Genomic DNA, 18,026 nt, shown 5'->3' on the forward strand with positions numbered 1-18,026 from the left:
TTATTTCCATAATGCAATATTCTGTATACACATGTCAAAACCCGCACCACCCATTCCATATTAATGACAATGTGTGAATATATTGGCTTGGCCATGGGTTCATGATAATGACTGACGTGTTTGTGACCTCACCATATCTCATGCGATGGAGAAGGTCACAGAGCATCCTTGCATGAAGGAGAAAGGGTCAGAAGAAGAGTAGAAGGAGGGCCCTTCATTTTACACATGCATGGTAATGGGTGTGTTAGGGGGGTTGGTAAGCAAAGACTAGAATTCCCTATATTTTATCAGCAGAAAGGTGGGGGAGTGAGAAGCTGAGGGCTTTCAGTCTGCTTGGTTGTTCATAGGATCTCCTGCCACAAGGGGGTAGACAGCACTCACACAAGCATTAAGCACTCTCATCCAAGAGAAGGCAGTACAGTTGATACAGAACATCCCATGGCTCTGTAGCACTGACATTGCCTGCTGAGGGACCCCTGACACAGCCATATCTGATCCCTCCTCTACTTATTGTCACAGAGAGAAAGGACTGAGAACAATTCACCTCTGAACTCCAGGTAAGGGAGGGTGAGGGGTTGCCAGAGCTGAATTTATAAGGAGCTTCATCCCAGCTGCTCCATCTGTCTGACATTTTCCTTTGCCTTCTTCTCCTTTTTTCCATCACATAGCAAGCAGACAGACAGTTTCAGAAAAGGGACCCCTGGAAAAGGATTGGCACCGATAAGGTATGTGTTTTCACCTCTTTTATTTCCAATCTTTTGATTGTGCTAAATGTTGTGGTTGGAAAATCAAACCTGTTTGCAGTGCCCCCAGGATATTACCAGCAGTGGGGGTAGCTGCATCTGTCACAAGAGCTACAACACTGGCTGTTCTCCTCTGCATCAAGGCTGTGGGGACCATTCCAGGTCTGTCTGCTAATTCCTTTTATGCTTGATGATATGTGTGTCTACACACTCTACAATTACCTGTAACCTGTATATTTCACCAACAAAAGCAATGTGTAGTGGGGTTGTATCTAAGGCTATTCTGATGGCAGTTTCTCATCTTTTATCACCATGATAACTCGGCAATAATGACAAGATGGCCAAACTGTAGGTTCATCTTTTTTTCTGCTGCTTTTACTTTAACGGGATTTTCTTTCTCATATCACATCTCCATCTTGTGCTTATAAAAACTGCAATGCTAAGGGGTGATGCTGGGATTGCTGCACCTCCCCCTCATAGCCTTCCTCCTCTATTTTGCAGAGGAAAAAAAAAGTCCAGGTTTCAAGGACATGGGGCCAAGCTCACCAGTTAATGTTCCTTGAATCATTGCTCTCATAAGACCTGTCCATAGAATGGTGCAATACCATAAATGTAATGCAATTTTCTGTGTGTGTATCAAATACATGTATATATAAATGTATAACACTAAATGGTACGAGGGTCTCCCAATACATATAATCTAGAAAAGATGGCCTAAATGCTACTGGGCGAAGTAGAAATCACACACATAAAGGTATATTGACAGCAGCGTTTAAGTGGTTTGCAGTCAACCTTAATCTAGATAGATTGTGAGCGATTGCAACATTGATATCAATCGACTTCCATCATTCATCACCTGTGACATGTCCTTTGTGTGCCACACTTTTTCCAATAAAAAAATGAATCGATAGTTTTAGGTATATATGTGTCTGTTTTTACATGTATACTATATTCTGTGTGCTACTGTAGCTTTTCACGTTTACTACATCATATGCATTTTAATACTATGAATATATGTATATAAGGAATTATTATACTAGGTTAGGACATATTCTAACACGTGAGAAATTGCCAATGCACAATAATTGGATGTGTGTATTTACATGCCTGGAAAAGACATGTAATGTGATTTTCATTTGCTCAGTGCTCTTTCCTATTTTGTCAGGAAGGAATGTACTAATCTGATGTGAGTAGGGGTAGCTTTGTATCTGAAAAGCAGGTCAGAGTGAGCTGCAGGGGCTTGTGATATCACGGTGCTTCCTGTGCTTTCCATACTAAGCTGCTGCCTCCTCTTCCCTCCTCTCTGCAGACTGCAACAGCTCAGAATGGATGTGCTAATGAAAGGTTTGTCCAAAGCAAAGGAAGGAGTGGTGGCTGCAGCTGAGAAGACCAAACAAGGGGTAGCTGAGGCTGCGGAGAAGACCAAGGAAGGTGTCTTGTATGTGGGTAAGTATTTTGTGGTTGGGGTAGATAAAAATATGCTTCACTTCTGCTGAGCCTTCTTATAACGGGTACATTTTTATGCTGCATGTCCTAAATGTTTGCTCAATATTTGTCTACAATGGTCCATGACATTACATGTTTAATGTTTAGTAAAAAAAAATTGGGCTGTAGCCTGCTAGGCCCCAGACTGAAATCATTTTAACTCTATAAAAGACAATAGGTAATTAAATCCTTAGGATTTATGTAGTTGTATAATTGCAATTACATTTAACTATCAATCAGAATTCATTTTTTACATTAGTAATCTAAAATCTCATTGGTACCTGAATGCTTCATAAATTCATCATTCACTTCATGCATGCATAAATCATTCATTTGTTTTTCAATCATCATTGGCTGTTGCTTTTTCATTTAAACAAGCCAGGGTGAGTGTTCAGCTGAGTTGTAATTCTTCAAGGAGCTGTCCAGTGCTGAAACCTACCATCTCCCATATGGAACTACAATGTGGTATTACATTTTTATTTAAAGGATGAGATTATTAATTTACTTCTTGTTGCCTTTTTTTTGTGCATTTAAAGTTTGATGACACACTGCTGGCTTCTACGACCTAGACATTTTTGGTGATTATAAATAAAGTGAAGGAACATTTTTAAGGGTGTTGCCCTTGTAGTAATAAATAGGAATTGTTCTGAGTAAATCAATATTGTGATATGATTGTTAACCATAGACAGCATTCCTAGAGATATTTTATTTTGTTTGCATTGTTATGGTTATGTTATATTGTATGTATTTTTTTATGATAAATATACTGGATATTAGTAGGTCATTCATCTGTAAATAGATCTAGTAATGTAAACTAATGCTAAGTATGCATATCTTTTTTACAGTATTTTATTTCATATCATAAAAATTAACAATTACAATCGATCCTCGCAAATATTTTTTATACAGTTAGGCTATCCAATAAGTATGATGATTCTTGCCCTGGTATCTAACTGAAATATTGATTGTCGCACAAAAGATGGTTAACTACTAAAAGTTCTACATGGTTTAAGCTGTCCTTCATGTGAGCTCTTTGCATTATCTCACATCCCTATGGCCCTGATTTACTAAAGCTCTCCAAGGCTTGAGAGAATACACTTTCAGAAGTGAAGCTGGGTGATCGAGAAAACATGGAAAGGATTTTTAAAAATCATTTGCTATTAGCCAACAAAAGTTTTGAATCCTGGACCAGATCCATTCCAGGTTTGCTGGATCACCCAGCTTCACAGATCAAAATGTATTCTCTCCAGCCTTGGAGAGCTTTAATAAATCAGGGCCTATGTCTTCATCAGGTGATAAAGCACACCACTCCCAATGTAGTGACAGCTTTTCTTTTATTTCGGATTGAATTAAAATCTTACTCAGATTCAGATTTGCAGACTAAAAAGTGTAACTTGAGTGACACCATCCAAGATGGTGATGCTCAATAGCAGTGCTTTAGATGTTTAACACAAAGGGTTAGATAAGTTTTTTTTATTGAAATAAATAATCTAGTGACTTGGATATTGAATTGTTTAGCTGCTCTTTATTGCTTGGTAAAAAAGGAGGAACTCCCTAGAAGCCCCAAACACCAGGACGAACTGGTATACTATCTATAGTCATTCCAAAGAGCTTGGCCTTGCAACTTTTACACATCTCTTTTGGGCAGTAAGCCACCAATCACAATGACCAAAGGTGCAGGATATGGAGCATAGTACCTTTAGACTTTGGTCCTCCCAGTGCACTTAGTAGAATAATTAGGCTAATGTTCCAATCCCTAAGAATGTCACTGTTACATGCCAGTTGCTTTTTTTGAGGTTTACAGTGATTTCAAGTGAGGTAACCTGTAATTTCACATGTATTTAAAAGATTGCTTTCATATAGAAGTTTAAATAACCTATATATAAACCTTTAGGAGTCTCTAAAAACAATAAGGCCCAAATGTGTCTAGTCATTTTTAGCAAGATGGTGTTTCCTACTTAACAGTAACAGTTCCTCAAACACATGCAATTATTTTGTAGAATCTACTACTGTTTTTGCTGGAAGAATATGAGTTAATGAAAGTAACTCTTGGCATTTTTGTGTGTAACTGACTCTATATCCCCAAGGGATGTTTCAATAAAATGCTGAAACAAATTAAATGGACACTATCAGCAGACATTACATGAGCTATTCATTATGCAGGGAGATGGGTTCTCTGTCTTACAGGAGTGGTACTTAAGAGAAGCTTGAATCACATCACAAGACATTAAAAATATAAATAAATGTATAGAATGTATCAATAAATATCGAACAATGTACTTTGTAGGTTTTGGGAGAGTGAAACAAGCATAGAATTAGGAGATATTGGATTACTTGGCAGCTGTAGAACACATACTGTAGAAGAAGGAAGAAATATTCTTTGTAACTGTTTTTCCTCTACTGGTTTACATTATGCTCTTGTCCTCTGTGTTTCTTTTCCCATTGTAATTATAACATCATAATATATATTTAAATTGTGTTAAACACGAAACTTCTCAGTTGCATCTGAATATTTCTAATTTTCATAGTATTTTATTGTATACTTAATACATAGTATACCAATACATTACATTGTGTAGTATTTAATGCATAAGAATTCAACCTTTTTAATTTGACATTTACCCTTGTCCAGTAATATAATCACCAAATTCTCTGATAGATATAGATAGAAAAGCATAGAGATTTCCCTTGAAGAATAGAGGCAGTGAGCTATTTGCCTGTCCTTAGTAATGCATTGGGTTGCTAGCACCCATTCCAGTTTGGGAAAAAAGGCAGTACCACTAAGGTTCCAGTCGAGCATCAATGTATACTGAGATGCCATTCCCCAATCTGATGCTATGTTCTTCCTATATAGACAAGCTCCCATTCAGCCTCAGAAAGCTAGTAGCGCGACCCCAGCATTCACTTTGATGGAGGACCAGGCAAACATAAAGACAGGACTGAGGAGTATGATGGACTGGAAATGTCAAGCCAAATCAAAAACCAAGAGCAGATGAAGGAACACAGGCAAAGATCATACAAAAGAGTTGGTTAGCCAAGCGAGTATAGAAGGTTTTAGGTGAATAGTTAGGCAAGGCTTGTTCCAGGCTGCAGGCAAAAGAAAGTCAGAAGAAAGTAAGAAAAATCAATAGTTATCAAATAGAGAAGGTCACCTTCAGCAATACATAAAAATGTAAAGTTGTCACAGATCTAAGATTGAGGGTCTTGGAAAGCTTTATTTAGTCATCAGGGGCAGAGGGGCAGGTCGGGGCAGGGAGCAGATCCGCAGGGTGGGATGGTGTAGAACTTACCGCATCTGGTGGGCTACACATTACGCTGTATACTATATTGAGCACACAGCAGTGTACACACCCTCACACAGCAGCATGCAGAGTTGGAGGCACATGCTACCAGGCTTGCTGCTTGACGATAGTGTGGGAGCAACTGGGAGGAGGTAAGTGAATACTGACAGTACAGGTATTTTTAAAATAAAAAAATATATATATTTCTAAATTCACAAAAATGTTTCTATCAGCATTTGAAATTGTTTGTGGCAAGTGATACTTTCATTAGTTGCTTTACTTGCTTTAGTAACAGTAAGTGTTGCTTACCTAATTTTGTATTTTGAAAAACACTAAGAAACAAAGAAAGTACAAACACTGTAAAGACTGGCAATGATGGTAACAAACTTTGATGGATGGAAAATGGACTAATGAGCACTGTTAGGCAAACATAGCATTAATGGCAGTAGGTTAAGAACTCTAGAAACACAAGCCAACCTTTTAATAAGGTATACATTTTTTACCATGTTGGACGTTGGCTCTGTACCAAGACTGAACTAGCTATTGTAACTACATAAAAGGACGTCATCATACATGTCTTGTGCACATAACGCTAGAATGCTAATTCCATAGTGCAATATTTCCCAATCAAATAAACTCAGGCAAGCAAATAGTACATCCTTCAAAATAAATTAGCATCTTGCCTTGAAAGATTAAAGAAAACACTGAACTTCTCTTTGCTTAATAGTACCAGAAAAGGAGGCCAACTGTACAGTATACACATTGATGTATACTACTTTATTAAAAAAGTATACAGAAGTTCAGCAATCTGTGCTTTCTAAAAAAAAAAAGTTCTAAAATAGTGTTATGCATACTATATTCCTAAAATTTAAAGTCATATTATTATAATGAACTACTTCTAATGTGTGTCAGTCAATGATAAATTTCGCTTTCTTCCTAGTAAAGTTGCATAATGATATGCTCTACTAGCAATGACACTGTAGGGCATAGCTATAAATACTTATATAGTTTTTGGTTAAATATAAGATCTACAATGTACCAAATAGCTAGAGACCATGTGATCCAGGCTTAAGGTGAAATTAAACAGTTCAGGAGCAATTTTTTTATGGAACTGGTACTTTTTTGTTAAAAATAAGAGGAAGAAGATATGCAAATTTTAGAAATAGGGGAATAATTTAGGTGCATAATGGTTTGCTATAAGGCAATTAGCCTGTAAAGTAGTATTTAGCCCTCTTCTCCCACAACCCATTTAGTAATTTGAACCACCAAAAATAACACTGAAATATGGATTTGGATTTGGCCATCTCAATGAGGTCCAAATGTAATATAATTCAAAGTTCAGCCTATTCTAGTGATACACTGATCATATTTCCCTTGCCTTGTTTGTTAAAATAAAAATATGTTTCCATTTATGAGGCTGTTAAACTATCTAACTAACTAACTGACCACAGTCCCTGACACTCAATAGGTTAATATATGCATGAAATCTCAACACCAAGGAGATATTTGCATTGGACTACATATTCAATGTGTGGTTATTTGGCCACACATAAACAGGGACATATAATATGACAATTCGTAACTAATTTGGGATTACAAAAATATAGATAGCAGTGAGTGTAGTTTTTAAATGCCAGTTACCTTTGTGTCTGTCACTGTCACTCTGGTATTAAAGCAAACCTATTCTTAGACCACAGTAACACCAATAGTTGCCCAATTGTACTTAAACACATGGAGTATTGTTTCAAACTACTCAAATCCATTCTCTTGTGACTCTTTTTGGGGCTATTACAGTTGCAAAGACGCCATCTTGGAATCTTCTAGATGCGCCAAGGGTGGGTGATAATTATAAGACTTTATTAAAGCTCTCCAAGGTTTGAGAGGATACACTTTCATCAGTGAAGCTGGGTGATCCCACAAAGCTGGAATGGATTTCCTAAAGGTCATTTGCTATTTGTTAGCAAATGTTTTCAATCCTGGACCAGTTCCATTTTAGGTTTGTTGGATTACTCAGCTTCATTGATAAAAGTGTATCCTCTCCAGCTGTAGAGAGCTTTCATAAATCAGGCCCTATGACTAACACTTCCCACTTTCCCTAGATCCCATGCCTGTGCTTTTACAGTGTGCTTGGATCCACCTAATCAAGAAGCCTCCCAAAGTAGCATAACCTTCCTGTAGTACTTGGGAGTGCATTTCTAATTTTAGGCAGAGAGAATGACCAGAATGTAAGTCCGTCTTGCTGTGGATCTACAAACTGAATTACTGCATAAAGTTTATATATTTGGAAATCAATGGATGCTTGTTTGAGAAGTATTTTTTGATTTTGATAATCATTTAGTTTGATGTCAATATTCATGACACACTTTCAGTACCCACCCAATTCATGGAATGAATTAAGGTGTAATAAATCGTTCATTCCAGTTTTGGAGGATTTATAAGGTTTTCTGCAGTTGGATAAAACATATAAATTTAGGATAACTTAATAAAAGAATTCCTCCTAGATATACAAAGCCAGCATGTATTTCAAACTATTGTATTAGCTTAGACTGGGATCAGCCTTTAACACCCTGATCTTAATTACCAGGACACGTTTTATGTGGCAGAGATAAAGCATGCTAATAGTGATTACATATGGCATATTTTTTGAAAACAGAGTTAATTTAAATCTTTATTTGTGGAGCGACTATGTGGTGTGACCCCTATGTCCTATTTATCTACTGCAACCTATCGTAATTTGGTCACTCAACTCCAGTGATAAGGTCAAAATAACATCAATAACATCATTAGTACATTTTGCTTTTGCAGGCAGCTATGTGGATGCTGGAAGTGCTTTGATCCCTGGGGAGACTATATGAGCTCATGTAAATGAGATCAGTATAGAAATCTTTATTTTTAACTGCTTGTGTTTGTGTGCTTTCCTGAGAACAGAAGAGCTATTGTATTGTAACTGTTGTCTTTGTCAAGGTGAAAATAACCACATATATTAAATCTGTAACTCAGTCTGCCTATTTAGGCGATGACTATATAGTATTTTGGTTGCAAAAGGGGACTTCAGGGTCATTCATCCACAAAAGTGATTATGCAATGACCTTTTTATTGTATTGCCCCTCATTAGCCATGTACAGTTGATTGTATTTAGCTATAATGACCTTTTTAATGCTGAGAAAATCATAAAGTGCCTATTTTGTTTAACTGATGGTTGGAATAGGCCTGTAAAGAGATGGGGTGTGTCATCATTTGTACTTGTAATGAAGGTTTGTCATCTGCAGCTCCTATTTATTGTACGGCACTGCATGATATGATGGTGCTTTATAAAAAAAAGAAAATAATTACAATAAAATGCAGAAACCTTAAAGCAGAACAAAACACATTCCTCTCGCTCCATTGCCCGCGCCAGCATCTAAAATTTTTCCAGGTTCTGGTCTTTGGCCATCTTGATTGGCATGGCCAGCATGACGTAACTATTGTCACATGCATACTGGAGTTCACTCATTCCTGGCAGCCAGCTATGCTGGGATTGGCTGCACAGTGCGCATTCAGCAAAAGGTTGTAAACAGGTAGGTAAGTTTGTTTCTTGCAGATGACATAGCATGTCCATTCTGCAATGCAGAGATGTTTTCTTAAATTTAGCTCTGCTTTATTAGGTCCACACAACAGAAACGTTTAGTTTTGCTGAGATGTCAAAATGTCAATGATTTCAAAAACAGATTCGCTGTCTGCTTTAAATGTAAGCTGAACTCCAACCTAAGAGCTTATTCTACAATTGAATTACATATATGTAATAGGCAATATAGTCAAGTCCCTGACCTCACTTTTCTCCAGAGCAGTTAGGCAGTACAGCTTGGTCACCATTGTCCCGGTCTTTTAGGGGGTCTCCAAACAGACCATTAGAGACAGTAGATCCTAATTAGGAATATTTATTGTTGCAACAGTATCAAATGTTTAGCCTTTAAAGCAAAGAGATTGTAACTAAAACCAGGAAATACATCAATCTTTGTAGGCATACAGAATCACTCCTGTATAGGAGGGCTTAAGCCATTATCTAATTGTCATTAGGCAGATTGACCAATACAGTATAATCAGAAGTCCATATAAGCATCACAAGCAGGTATTGGGGTGGATAAACCACAAGTCTAGCACTTTTGGCACAGAAATGACTGTCCGCCATCTTAGATTCTTGTTCAAGCTGGTATTAACCACAAGGGTCTCTTATCAGCCTTCAAGGCCATTCTCTGCTCAGCTTTCAGGGTCATCCCGCTGACTGCTTATGTTGCTGGTGTTGCTCTGTGAAAACAATCAAACTATTCTTCATAAAAGCAAAGCATACTTTATATTCTAAATACAGACCTCCCTATATTTTTCTCTCACCATCCCAACCTCGGTCTTCTAACTAGCAAAACTAATTAGGGTATAATTCTGCTCACCCATTTTTATCTCATGCAGTAGGATTGGCTCGCACTGCTGTCCACCTCCACTTTTTTAATTAGAAGATAATATATATACAGATACTCATACTAACAATACCTAAATTGTAGTTTTTCCTGCAGACCAGCGAGGAATATATTTTTAGAATTTTTCAGATCAGTAGTGAAGAGGATCCATTTTATTCTTTTTAATTTGCTAGCAAAACTCCTGTTTTGTTTTTTTCCACGTGCATGATTGGGTATTCAAATCGAATACTGCTGTGCAGTAAAAAATATTTACAGCTTTAGAAAATCCTGGTGTCCATCTCTTAAAACTCTGAATGGCTCCTCTAAACAGGAGTAGGTGGAAAGAGGAAGTGGAGAAGGATCAGTGACTCTTCTGACTCATATATACATTTTATTACTGACCTCTACAAACAATGCACCTTTTTGTTACCAAAGCAAAATAGACAAGTAAATGTGAAAAACGCCCACAGCTGCTAGCTGAAAATGTACACAATAGCACAAAACCTTGTTTTAAATTGGAAGCATGCAGGATCTAACATAATACAGATTTACAATACGGCTGGTAGTACCACGTTCCACACTCACATTAAAACTTGTTTATCAAAGTGTCCGAGGACAAAAAAAGATATTTTTACCCAATGCAAACTATTGGATTCTTCATCTTTAGTGCAGAGAATGAAAGGGAGAATTTGAGCTATACAACAGATCATACTCAACAGATACGACAATGTGATAACTTAGTCCACATACAGATTCATAGTAGACAGCTTGCAGTAAAAAGTGCAATTAAACATTTACTAGTAAATAATCTGAATGTACTTCCATTACTGGGTACTGTATAAAACAATATAAAAATTCTTTGTTCTTATTGTATAGTGACATTTTAATCACATTAAAATAAATTGGCAAAGTGGTTGGTAAAGACTAGAAAGGCACATCTGAGGTTTAGACCCAATTGGTTATGGCAGGCAGGATTGGGTTTGTGATGTACTGGCAACCCCAAGGAATGCAAGATAAAGTCTATTTAGCATTTTGCTTTTATAGCCCAACTTTAGCAGTGTTTTCTTTTTGAATTGAGCATAGAAAGGCTCAAGGCAGCCAACACATTATAACTTTTCCTTACTTAATCTAAACAAGAAAATGGTAGTTTGGTGCAAAATACAAGCAAGATCTGCTGCTTTTCTGCATTAAAAACAAATAATCCCATATACTAGATTCAAAACAGTCATTATCATTTATAATCAGCTTGAGATGCACAAACAAATTAAATGTGTAAAATTGTCTTTGTGAGGGGAGCTCAGCTATAGATTTAGCAAAAGTGTTCCTAAGTTCAGGTGCAGTTTAAGACATTTTTAATGGCTCTATTTTTAAAACAGGGAATATGGCATTCATTAAAACAGTCCCTGGCAAACAATTATTTATTGTCATTGAAACACATGGACCTGGAGGATTCTCCACCAGGAAATATTTTTTAGTGAATGTCTGATTCACTGCTTTATAAACCGACGTCTAAAAGTTTATATAGCAGATCATTAACAATAAATATTTTATTTGAATGCCCTAATTTATTAAGCTAGCAATAACACATCATTTTTTTAACACTCAGTATAATGGGCATTTTTGGCTTTTGGGTTTTTTTAAAACCATCACTTTTCATATATTTTTAGGTGCTCTGTACAATAAATGGAAATGTGTATATTGTATGATATTTAACTAACTGTTGATCAAACATATAATGCACACTCTATAAAATGAAGTACTAGCACTATAAACTCTTTATACATTTTTTTTGTAAAAGATGATGTTATATCAAATGAAAATATACGAAACATGATAACCCTAAGAATGGCATGCATCAGCGAAACAGACTAATTCCTAATTTTGCATCTAAGCTCTTCTCTGCATGTAGGAGGGATTGTGTGTCCAATTATTTCAATGTGCCATCAACTAGCTTTTCTGAGTGTGTTTTCTCTGATCTGGGGCTCCATGGAGAAACTGGAGAGACCTGGAATCCAAAAGGTGGGGTCACAGGGAAGGAAGAGGTCATCCCCATTTTACTGCCTGTCCGTTTACTCATACACAAATGCCAGGAGTCAAATTAAAAAACACGCAGAAGCTGCAGTCTTTTTTTCAACAATTTTAATGTATTGACTGTGAAAATGATTTAGAGGTAATCATGGCCAGAGAGTGGACATTTAGGTATTTACATATAACAAAAAATTAATTTTTTTTATATTGACCTGCACTCACTGACCTTTATAGCTGCTGGTACTTTGAAGAAATATAACCTCCTTCCCCATAGATGTACTTAACATAGAACTAAATCCTTTAGTGAAAAATCCTGGCAGGGTGGTTTAGTGCAGAAGAGACGTGGTGGAGTAAAAGTTCGGAATATTTTCATTTCAAAGTGAATTTTTATTTTTCTTAGCGAATGAGGTAAAATGATGAAAAAGTTTAATATGCAAAAAAATATTGCTTGTTCTCTATTCTTTATTTCCCTAAATATCATTGGGTGTTCTTGTCAACATAGTGAAGTGTGCTGTGCAAGGAACCTTTATCCTTTTTGTGCAGGTGCCACTTTCTGTTTTTTTTTTCTTCTAAACCATATTAGTACAGCATTGTCTGTACTTTATAAAAATGACTTGTCTGTTATTTATGTATATTCAGAAAACATCATTATTTCATTTTCCTTTTCTTGTAGGAAGCAAAACCAGAGATGGAGTGGTACAAGGAGTGGCTTCAGGTCAGTATCACCCTCTTTTCCAAGCTTTGTTCTCAATGCTGCTGCACAAAGTACTAATCTGTGTGACACGGCACCTCAGGCAATCACGCATCTCCAGCCAGCTCTGATCATAACAGGATCAAAAGCTAATGGGTCACTGAGATTGTCCAGGCTGAGATAATACAATTAATACAAGTAGCTACTGCTCATCTTCTGTATGTTTACATACAGAATTCAAAGCAGATATATGCACAGCAGGCCTTCCATTGTTTGTTATTCAGCATTAAGGGAAATAAATGTAAAATATTTCACATTCCTCTACTACATTATTGTTTTATAATTATGTCCTACCTCCTCAACTTTTATTTTTTCTCTTCGTTATGACATGGATGTGGCTTGAAAGTGCACATGAGGGCAAAATAAAAAAAACGTATGTAGTTTCTTGTGTGCAATATATGCACAATTCCTCATGTTGTATCTATTCAGATTCAGAAATAAGATTCATGTGGGGTTACCAGTTCCTCATGTCAGTGAACTGCTGCTTCAAGGGAGACTCTACAAGTAGCTTCTGCCTGTGGCAACCCCATAAAAAATAATTGGAAGCCGCAATGAGGTATACAGTACCGCTCACTTCTGCCCCCATTTATTCTACATGGGGCTCGCTGTCAATTCCGCAGATGCTGTTTTTTATTGTAAAAGGGTTGTGGTTCAAGTCGCTGCCAGCTGCCAGGAGTCATGCAGGATTGCTCAATTCCGAGGCAGGTCAGAATCTAGTCTAATGGTAAACCAGAAAGTAGCCAAAAGCTACTTACAAAACATTTGGTATCTGAATCCGTATATGTGTATTTGAACTACCTAGAGTTCCACTTGAACACACATACACACAAATGTAGATAATGCACATTTCATGCATTGTAGTTCTATTCCCTTTAAATAGCACTCTTACCCACTAAAGCAGTGCACCTGTGTTGCAATGCCCTTTAATGCATGGTATCACACTATTTTGTGGTGGATAAGGTGTGGTTTCTTGCAGCTCATTTAATAATATTAGGATGACTTAACACAGCACAATTACGTAATGCACCTCACAAGTGTTAAGCCATAAACTATATTGCTGTTCTTTAAAATGAATAAGTACTTTGTCCATGCAGTAACAGGTTTATATAATTTCTCCCCACCTCAGAAGCACATACTAAACCTCTATTCTTTCATTTCCCCTATAATCAGCCTGTGAGAAAAGAAAGAAAAGCCTGGGTAGAATACAGGTCATGAAAGTAGTGAGAGTTTACACAGAGATGATGACTGTCCTTCCATCCAGCACAGGGCAAATCACAAAGCATCATTAGTGTTCCAATTGGTGGTCAGGTTTCAGTGTGCTTACCATTTACTTAGTGTCTCATCTACAGCAGCCCGATAGAGAATAAATGCTAGCAGCAGTAAGTGGTTTAATACCAATTACCATTTACCAGTTGTCCAATATGCAAATGCTGGTTCTTTAAGAACCAGTACAGCAGTGCAGGCAGCCAAGCGACTGGCAAGGTACCAGCCACCGGAAGCCACATGGGAAATGCCTATTCCTGCCAAGGGTCTGAACCTAAAGGTTCATTTCAGGAAAGTACAAAGATAAAATACAGGGTGATTCAAGGTCAAAGTATAGTAATTAAAATAACTTTATTAGAAAAAATGTAATGCTTTATTAAATAATACAGAGCTACATTCATTTGTATTCACCCTGACTCTAATTCCCAGCAGCATTTACTCAAAGCATACTGTGAATGGATCACAGTACCATCCTCCTGTGGTTGTTTAACTTGCAAATCATTAAGTGTTTAGAGCACATTCATCATCAGGAATAGATCCACATCTCACAAATTTGGAACTGTCTCACAACCTCAACTCTTTTGATTGAAATATCTCTCTCAGCCACTTAAGCCGGTGTCCTTCCTCCCCTGAGGAAGCCCCTTTTTTACAAAGCGCTTCGGGATTCAGAACATCCAATAAGTTTATGAACCCCCTTTTTGCCCATTCTGTTTTATGGGCACTGTTCTGGATATTACTTATGAGATGAGTAGATTCTCTGTTAAAGAAATTTCTGTGTAACCAGGTTATTAAACTTTTTGTTACATGTGTTATTTGCCACAAAGCCCTTTCCTTCTTCTTTCTTTGCTATTACCATTTACCTACATTAGAGGGCTAACAAGGAGCATAGAGGAAGTTCTACACATTAAATACTTCATTCATTTGTGTTTGCAATTATTTGCTCAGAGTTTAGCATTTATATTTGTTGTTTTTCCAATCTCTCGTTTTCACAGTGGCTGAAAAGACCAAAGAGCAGGCATCTCAATTGGGAGGGGCTGTCATGTCTGGAGCTGGAAACATTGCTGCCGCCACTGGCTTAGTGAAGAAAGATGAATTCCCTACAGACATAAAGGTGTGACAATTTCTTTAATATGAATATTGATGTGCAGTGTGGGATTGAATCACATTTATTATTAATAATAAGCCATTGTCTGTGATCACTGCATTTCAGACAAGAAAAGGCTCTTACCCCTGGTAGGGTTTTCCCTAGCATAGACTTTTACCACTTGTGGGTCTCAGGGCTGTTTTTTGTTACTATAAGCACTCAGAGAGAACACAGAGCAGGGTACAGAATCCACAGTGACAGAGAGGGATGGGATTGCTCTGGAGGGCAGAGATAAGTGCCCAGTAGCTGTCTCCAGTACCACTGTCCACACAAAGAACCTGCCCTCTGGAACAGTGGTCACCAACCTTTTCAGTCCCGCAGACCACTAAAATTACCGGCTCCTGACCGGGCATGGGCGGGGTGCTGGGTGTCAATCAAAGGGGGGAAACCTCCCCATAGTGACGTCATTATGACATAACCCCCACCCACTCGCCCATCGCAGATCTGAGCCTGTGATGGGAGAGTGGGCAGGTTGTGTCCAGGGACAATATCCGCTCACTTCCCTGAGCCTGGGATTTGTACAGGGGAGGTGGTCCGCGGCTCTGGAAAACTGAAATAGTGAATGTCAACCAGCCTTATTAACTAAAATAAAAATGACAACTTACAGCATCAAGAAGTGTTTTATTAGCCATAACAAAATTCTGTTTTGTTTAAAGAGATAGATGGCAGAGAACATAAAATAGATTTACAAATTAGCCAGCTAGAAGTCAATGGGAATGGGAAATCATTTCTGATTAGTTGGTATGAATTGCTGCAATTTCATATTGTTATTAAATAAAAGTCCTGGAAAATGAATCCCTGAAAAATCTGTTCAGAATGCTGGCTCCCTTGGCCACTTTTGGAGGACTAGAAAAGATTTTGTGCCTATTCAGAATGCAGATATAATGTACAGAGCTGCATAATATGTTGGTGCTATATAAATACTGTTTATTAATAATAATATTAATAATATTCATAGCTTTCACAATGAAAATGAACTTACGCACAATGTGGAGAAAAAAAACTATTTATAGTCTATTTGAATTGAAGAATTTCATTTGTGATTTGCTGAACAAATGTTTCCTGGGCTGTATGTTATGGTATTAATTTTTAATCATTACTTTCAGTTTCAATATTTTACATAATGTGATGGATGGGTGAATTGTGATAGCCAAATGCTATTTAAAAAGTGATCATTTTCAGGAAAGGGGAGACTATTCCCTATACTGTTATGAACCAAACCCCAGGTTTACTGGATTACCCGGGTTCCTCCATGATAGTCAATCTTCTCCAGTATTGAAGAGTTTTAATAAATCAGGCCCAAATGATTAAAATATTTAATTTAAATTCTTTGCAGTCTGTCACCATAAAAAAGGAGAAACAGTAATTTCGAATGTATGCAAAATGTAGCAGAGGGATTTTCTTGACTAGCAAAGCTGTTTTATTTTACAATAATGGCTGGCCAGAAATCCATTGTCTTCTAAAGAACAATAAACATATGTGTATTTTAAGTGTCTATTTATCTGGCATTACACCCTAAATCCCCTGGATATAAGAGTCTCACCAACACAGTCCCAATGGAGATATAGGGCAGCTGGTGTGTGATTCAATCTGTTATCATACAAGACAAAAACCCTGTCTATATTAGTCATCACCATGCCTAATCCAAGGGTATTACAGATATATGTAGGTATAAGAACTGAGTGATGAACATTTCTCTTATATGTTAATGTTTAGTTATGTTTGTTCATGTTTCTGGACTGTCCATATGTACATGATGTATATGATTTCCTTTTTGTCTAATATTTCCAAATGGACTTTAAAGTAATATTTCGGATTATAAAGTCCACAAGGATTTGCACAAGAACTATAGTAAGCAGCAGGGATTAGGGTGATTATTCATATTTAGCTGATATGTGTTTTATAGGTTGCATTACTGTTTATGTATTTAGTGTCTTCATCAGTAACGGTAGCAACATCTGTTGCCATCCTAATAAGTGTAAATGAGAGCAGGCATTTTCATTTACTTATTGTACACGTTCAGCAAAAAATGAGTTTCCTAAAGCAATTATATGATGCTATTAGTTGCTGAAACATGCCTTTGTCAAGGCACAAAGATACATGGATTGCTTTATACTTGGTGTTGATTTCTGCCAGACTTGTTATTTACAAGAAGGTATGTTACACTTACCACAGTTAAGTTCTGTGGTATCAAAGAGGAACTATATTCAAAATTTAGCTATAGATTTGCCACACCAATATTACTCCTGGAATAGAATCCTTAAATGTTAACACTTAAGCTATGTACACACGTCCAACGATTCTCGCCCAATAATCGGCTCAGGGCTGATATCGGGCAAGAATCTGGCATTTGTACAGCGCCAGTCGTCCATCGTCCGAACGACCGTCCTGGCGGATCAACTGACGATAGACGAGTAACGATCCTAATGGAAGTGAGGGGGGAGAGCGCGCAGCAAGGTGCCGCTCTGTTGTTCTCCCCCTCCCCTCTGCATAGAGCAGAACGGTGCTCTATGTACAGCACTCATTCTTGCAATGACTAATATTGCACGTATGTATGCGGCTTTAGTTTTTTTTTAACTCGTGGAGTATGAGTCAACTGGAAATGTGTGCAGAGTTAGATCTCCAGCTTAGATATCAGCTGTGCGGAAAAGCTGTGTTTCTATGATGCATGAAGAGCAGGAGATAAGCTTCAAATTGCAGTGCAAACATGAGCAAAATTTCTGACATATATAGCTCTTCCTCAAAAATTGCAATATGGCTACTTCTAGCACTATTGTACTGTGAAAAGGGGGAATTGTGTTTGGGACAAAGGCAATAAATATAACTATTTTTGTTGTATACTACCAGTTTTTGTTGTATACTATGCCAGAATGTACTTCTGTTTTAAGTATGGGAATATGG

The 18,026-nt window shown here is 37.3% G+C and overlaps 1 protein-coding gene across 1 annotated transcript in view; it reads left to right on the forward strand.

Annotated features, from left to right (window-relative positions):
* The first annotated feature begins 295 nt into the window (after positions 1 to 295).
* SNCB (synuclein beta) overlaps positions 296 to 18,026 on the forward strand; it is a 47,824-nt gene continuing 30,093 nt past the window's right edge. Inside the window, exons 1-5 of the mRNA XM_072401040.1 lie at positions 296 to 557; positions 669 to 725; positions 2,053 to 2,189; positions 12,641 to 12,682; positions 14,974 to 15,092. Coding sequence (XP_072257141.1) covers positions 2,069 to 2,189; positions 12,641 to 12,682; positions 14,974 to 15,092 — 282 coding nt within the window. The 5' untranslated portion in view covers positions 296 to 557; positions 669 to 725; positions 2,053 to 2,068. The remainder of the gene's footprint in view (positions 558 to 668; positions 726 to 2,052; positions 2,190 to 12,640; positions 12,683 to 14,973; positions 15,093 to 18,026) is intronic.

This window comes from Pyxicephalus adspersus, chromosome 2, assembly GCF_032062135.1.
Source record: "Pyxicephalus adspersus chromosome 2, UCB_Pads_2.0, whole genome shotgun sequence".
NCBI classification, from domain to species: Eukaryota; Metazoa; Chordata; class Amphibia; order Anura; family Pyxicephalidae; genus Pyxicephalus; species Pyxicephalus adspersus.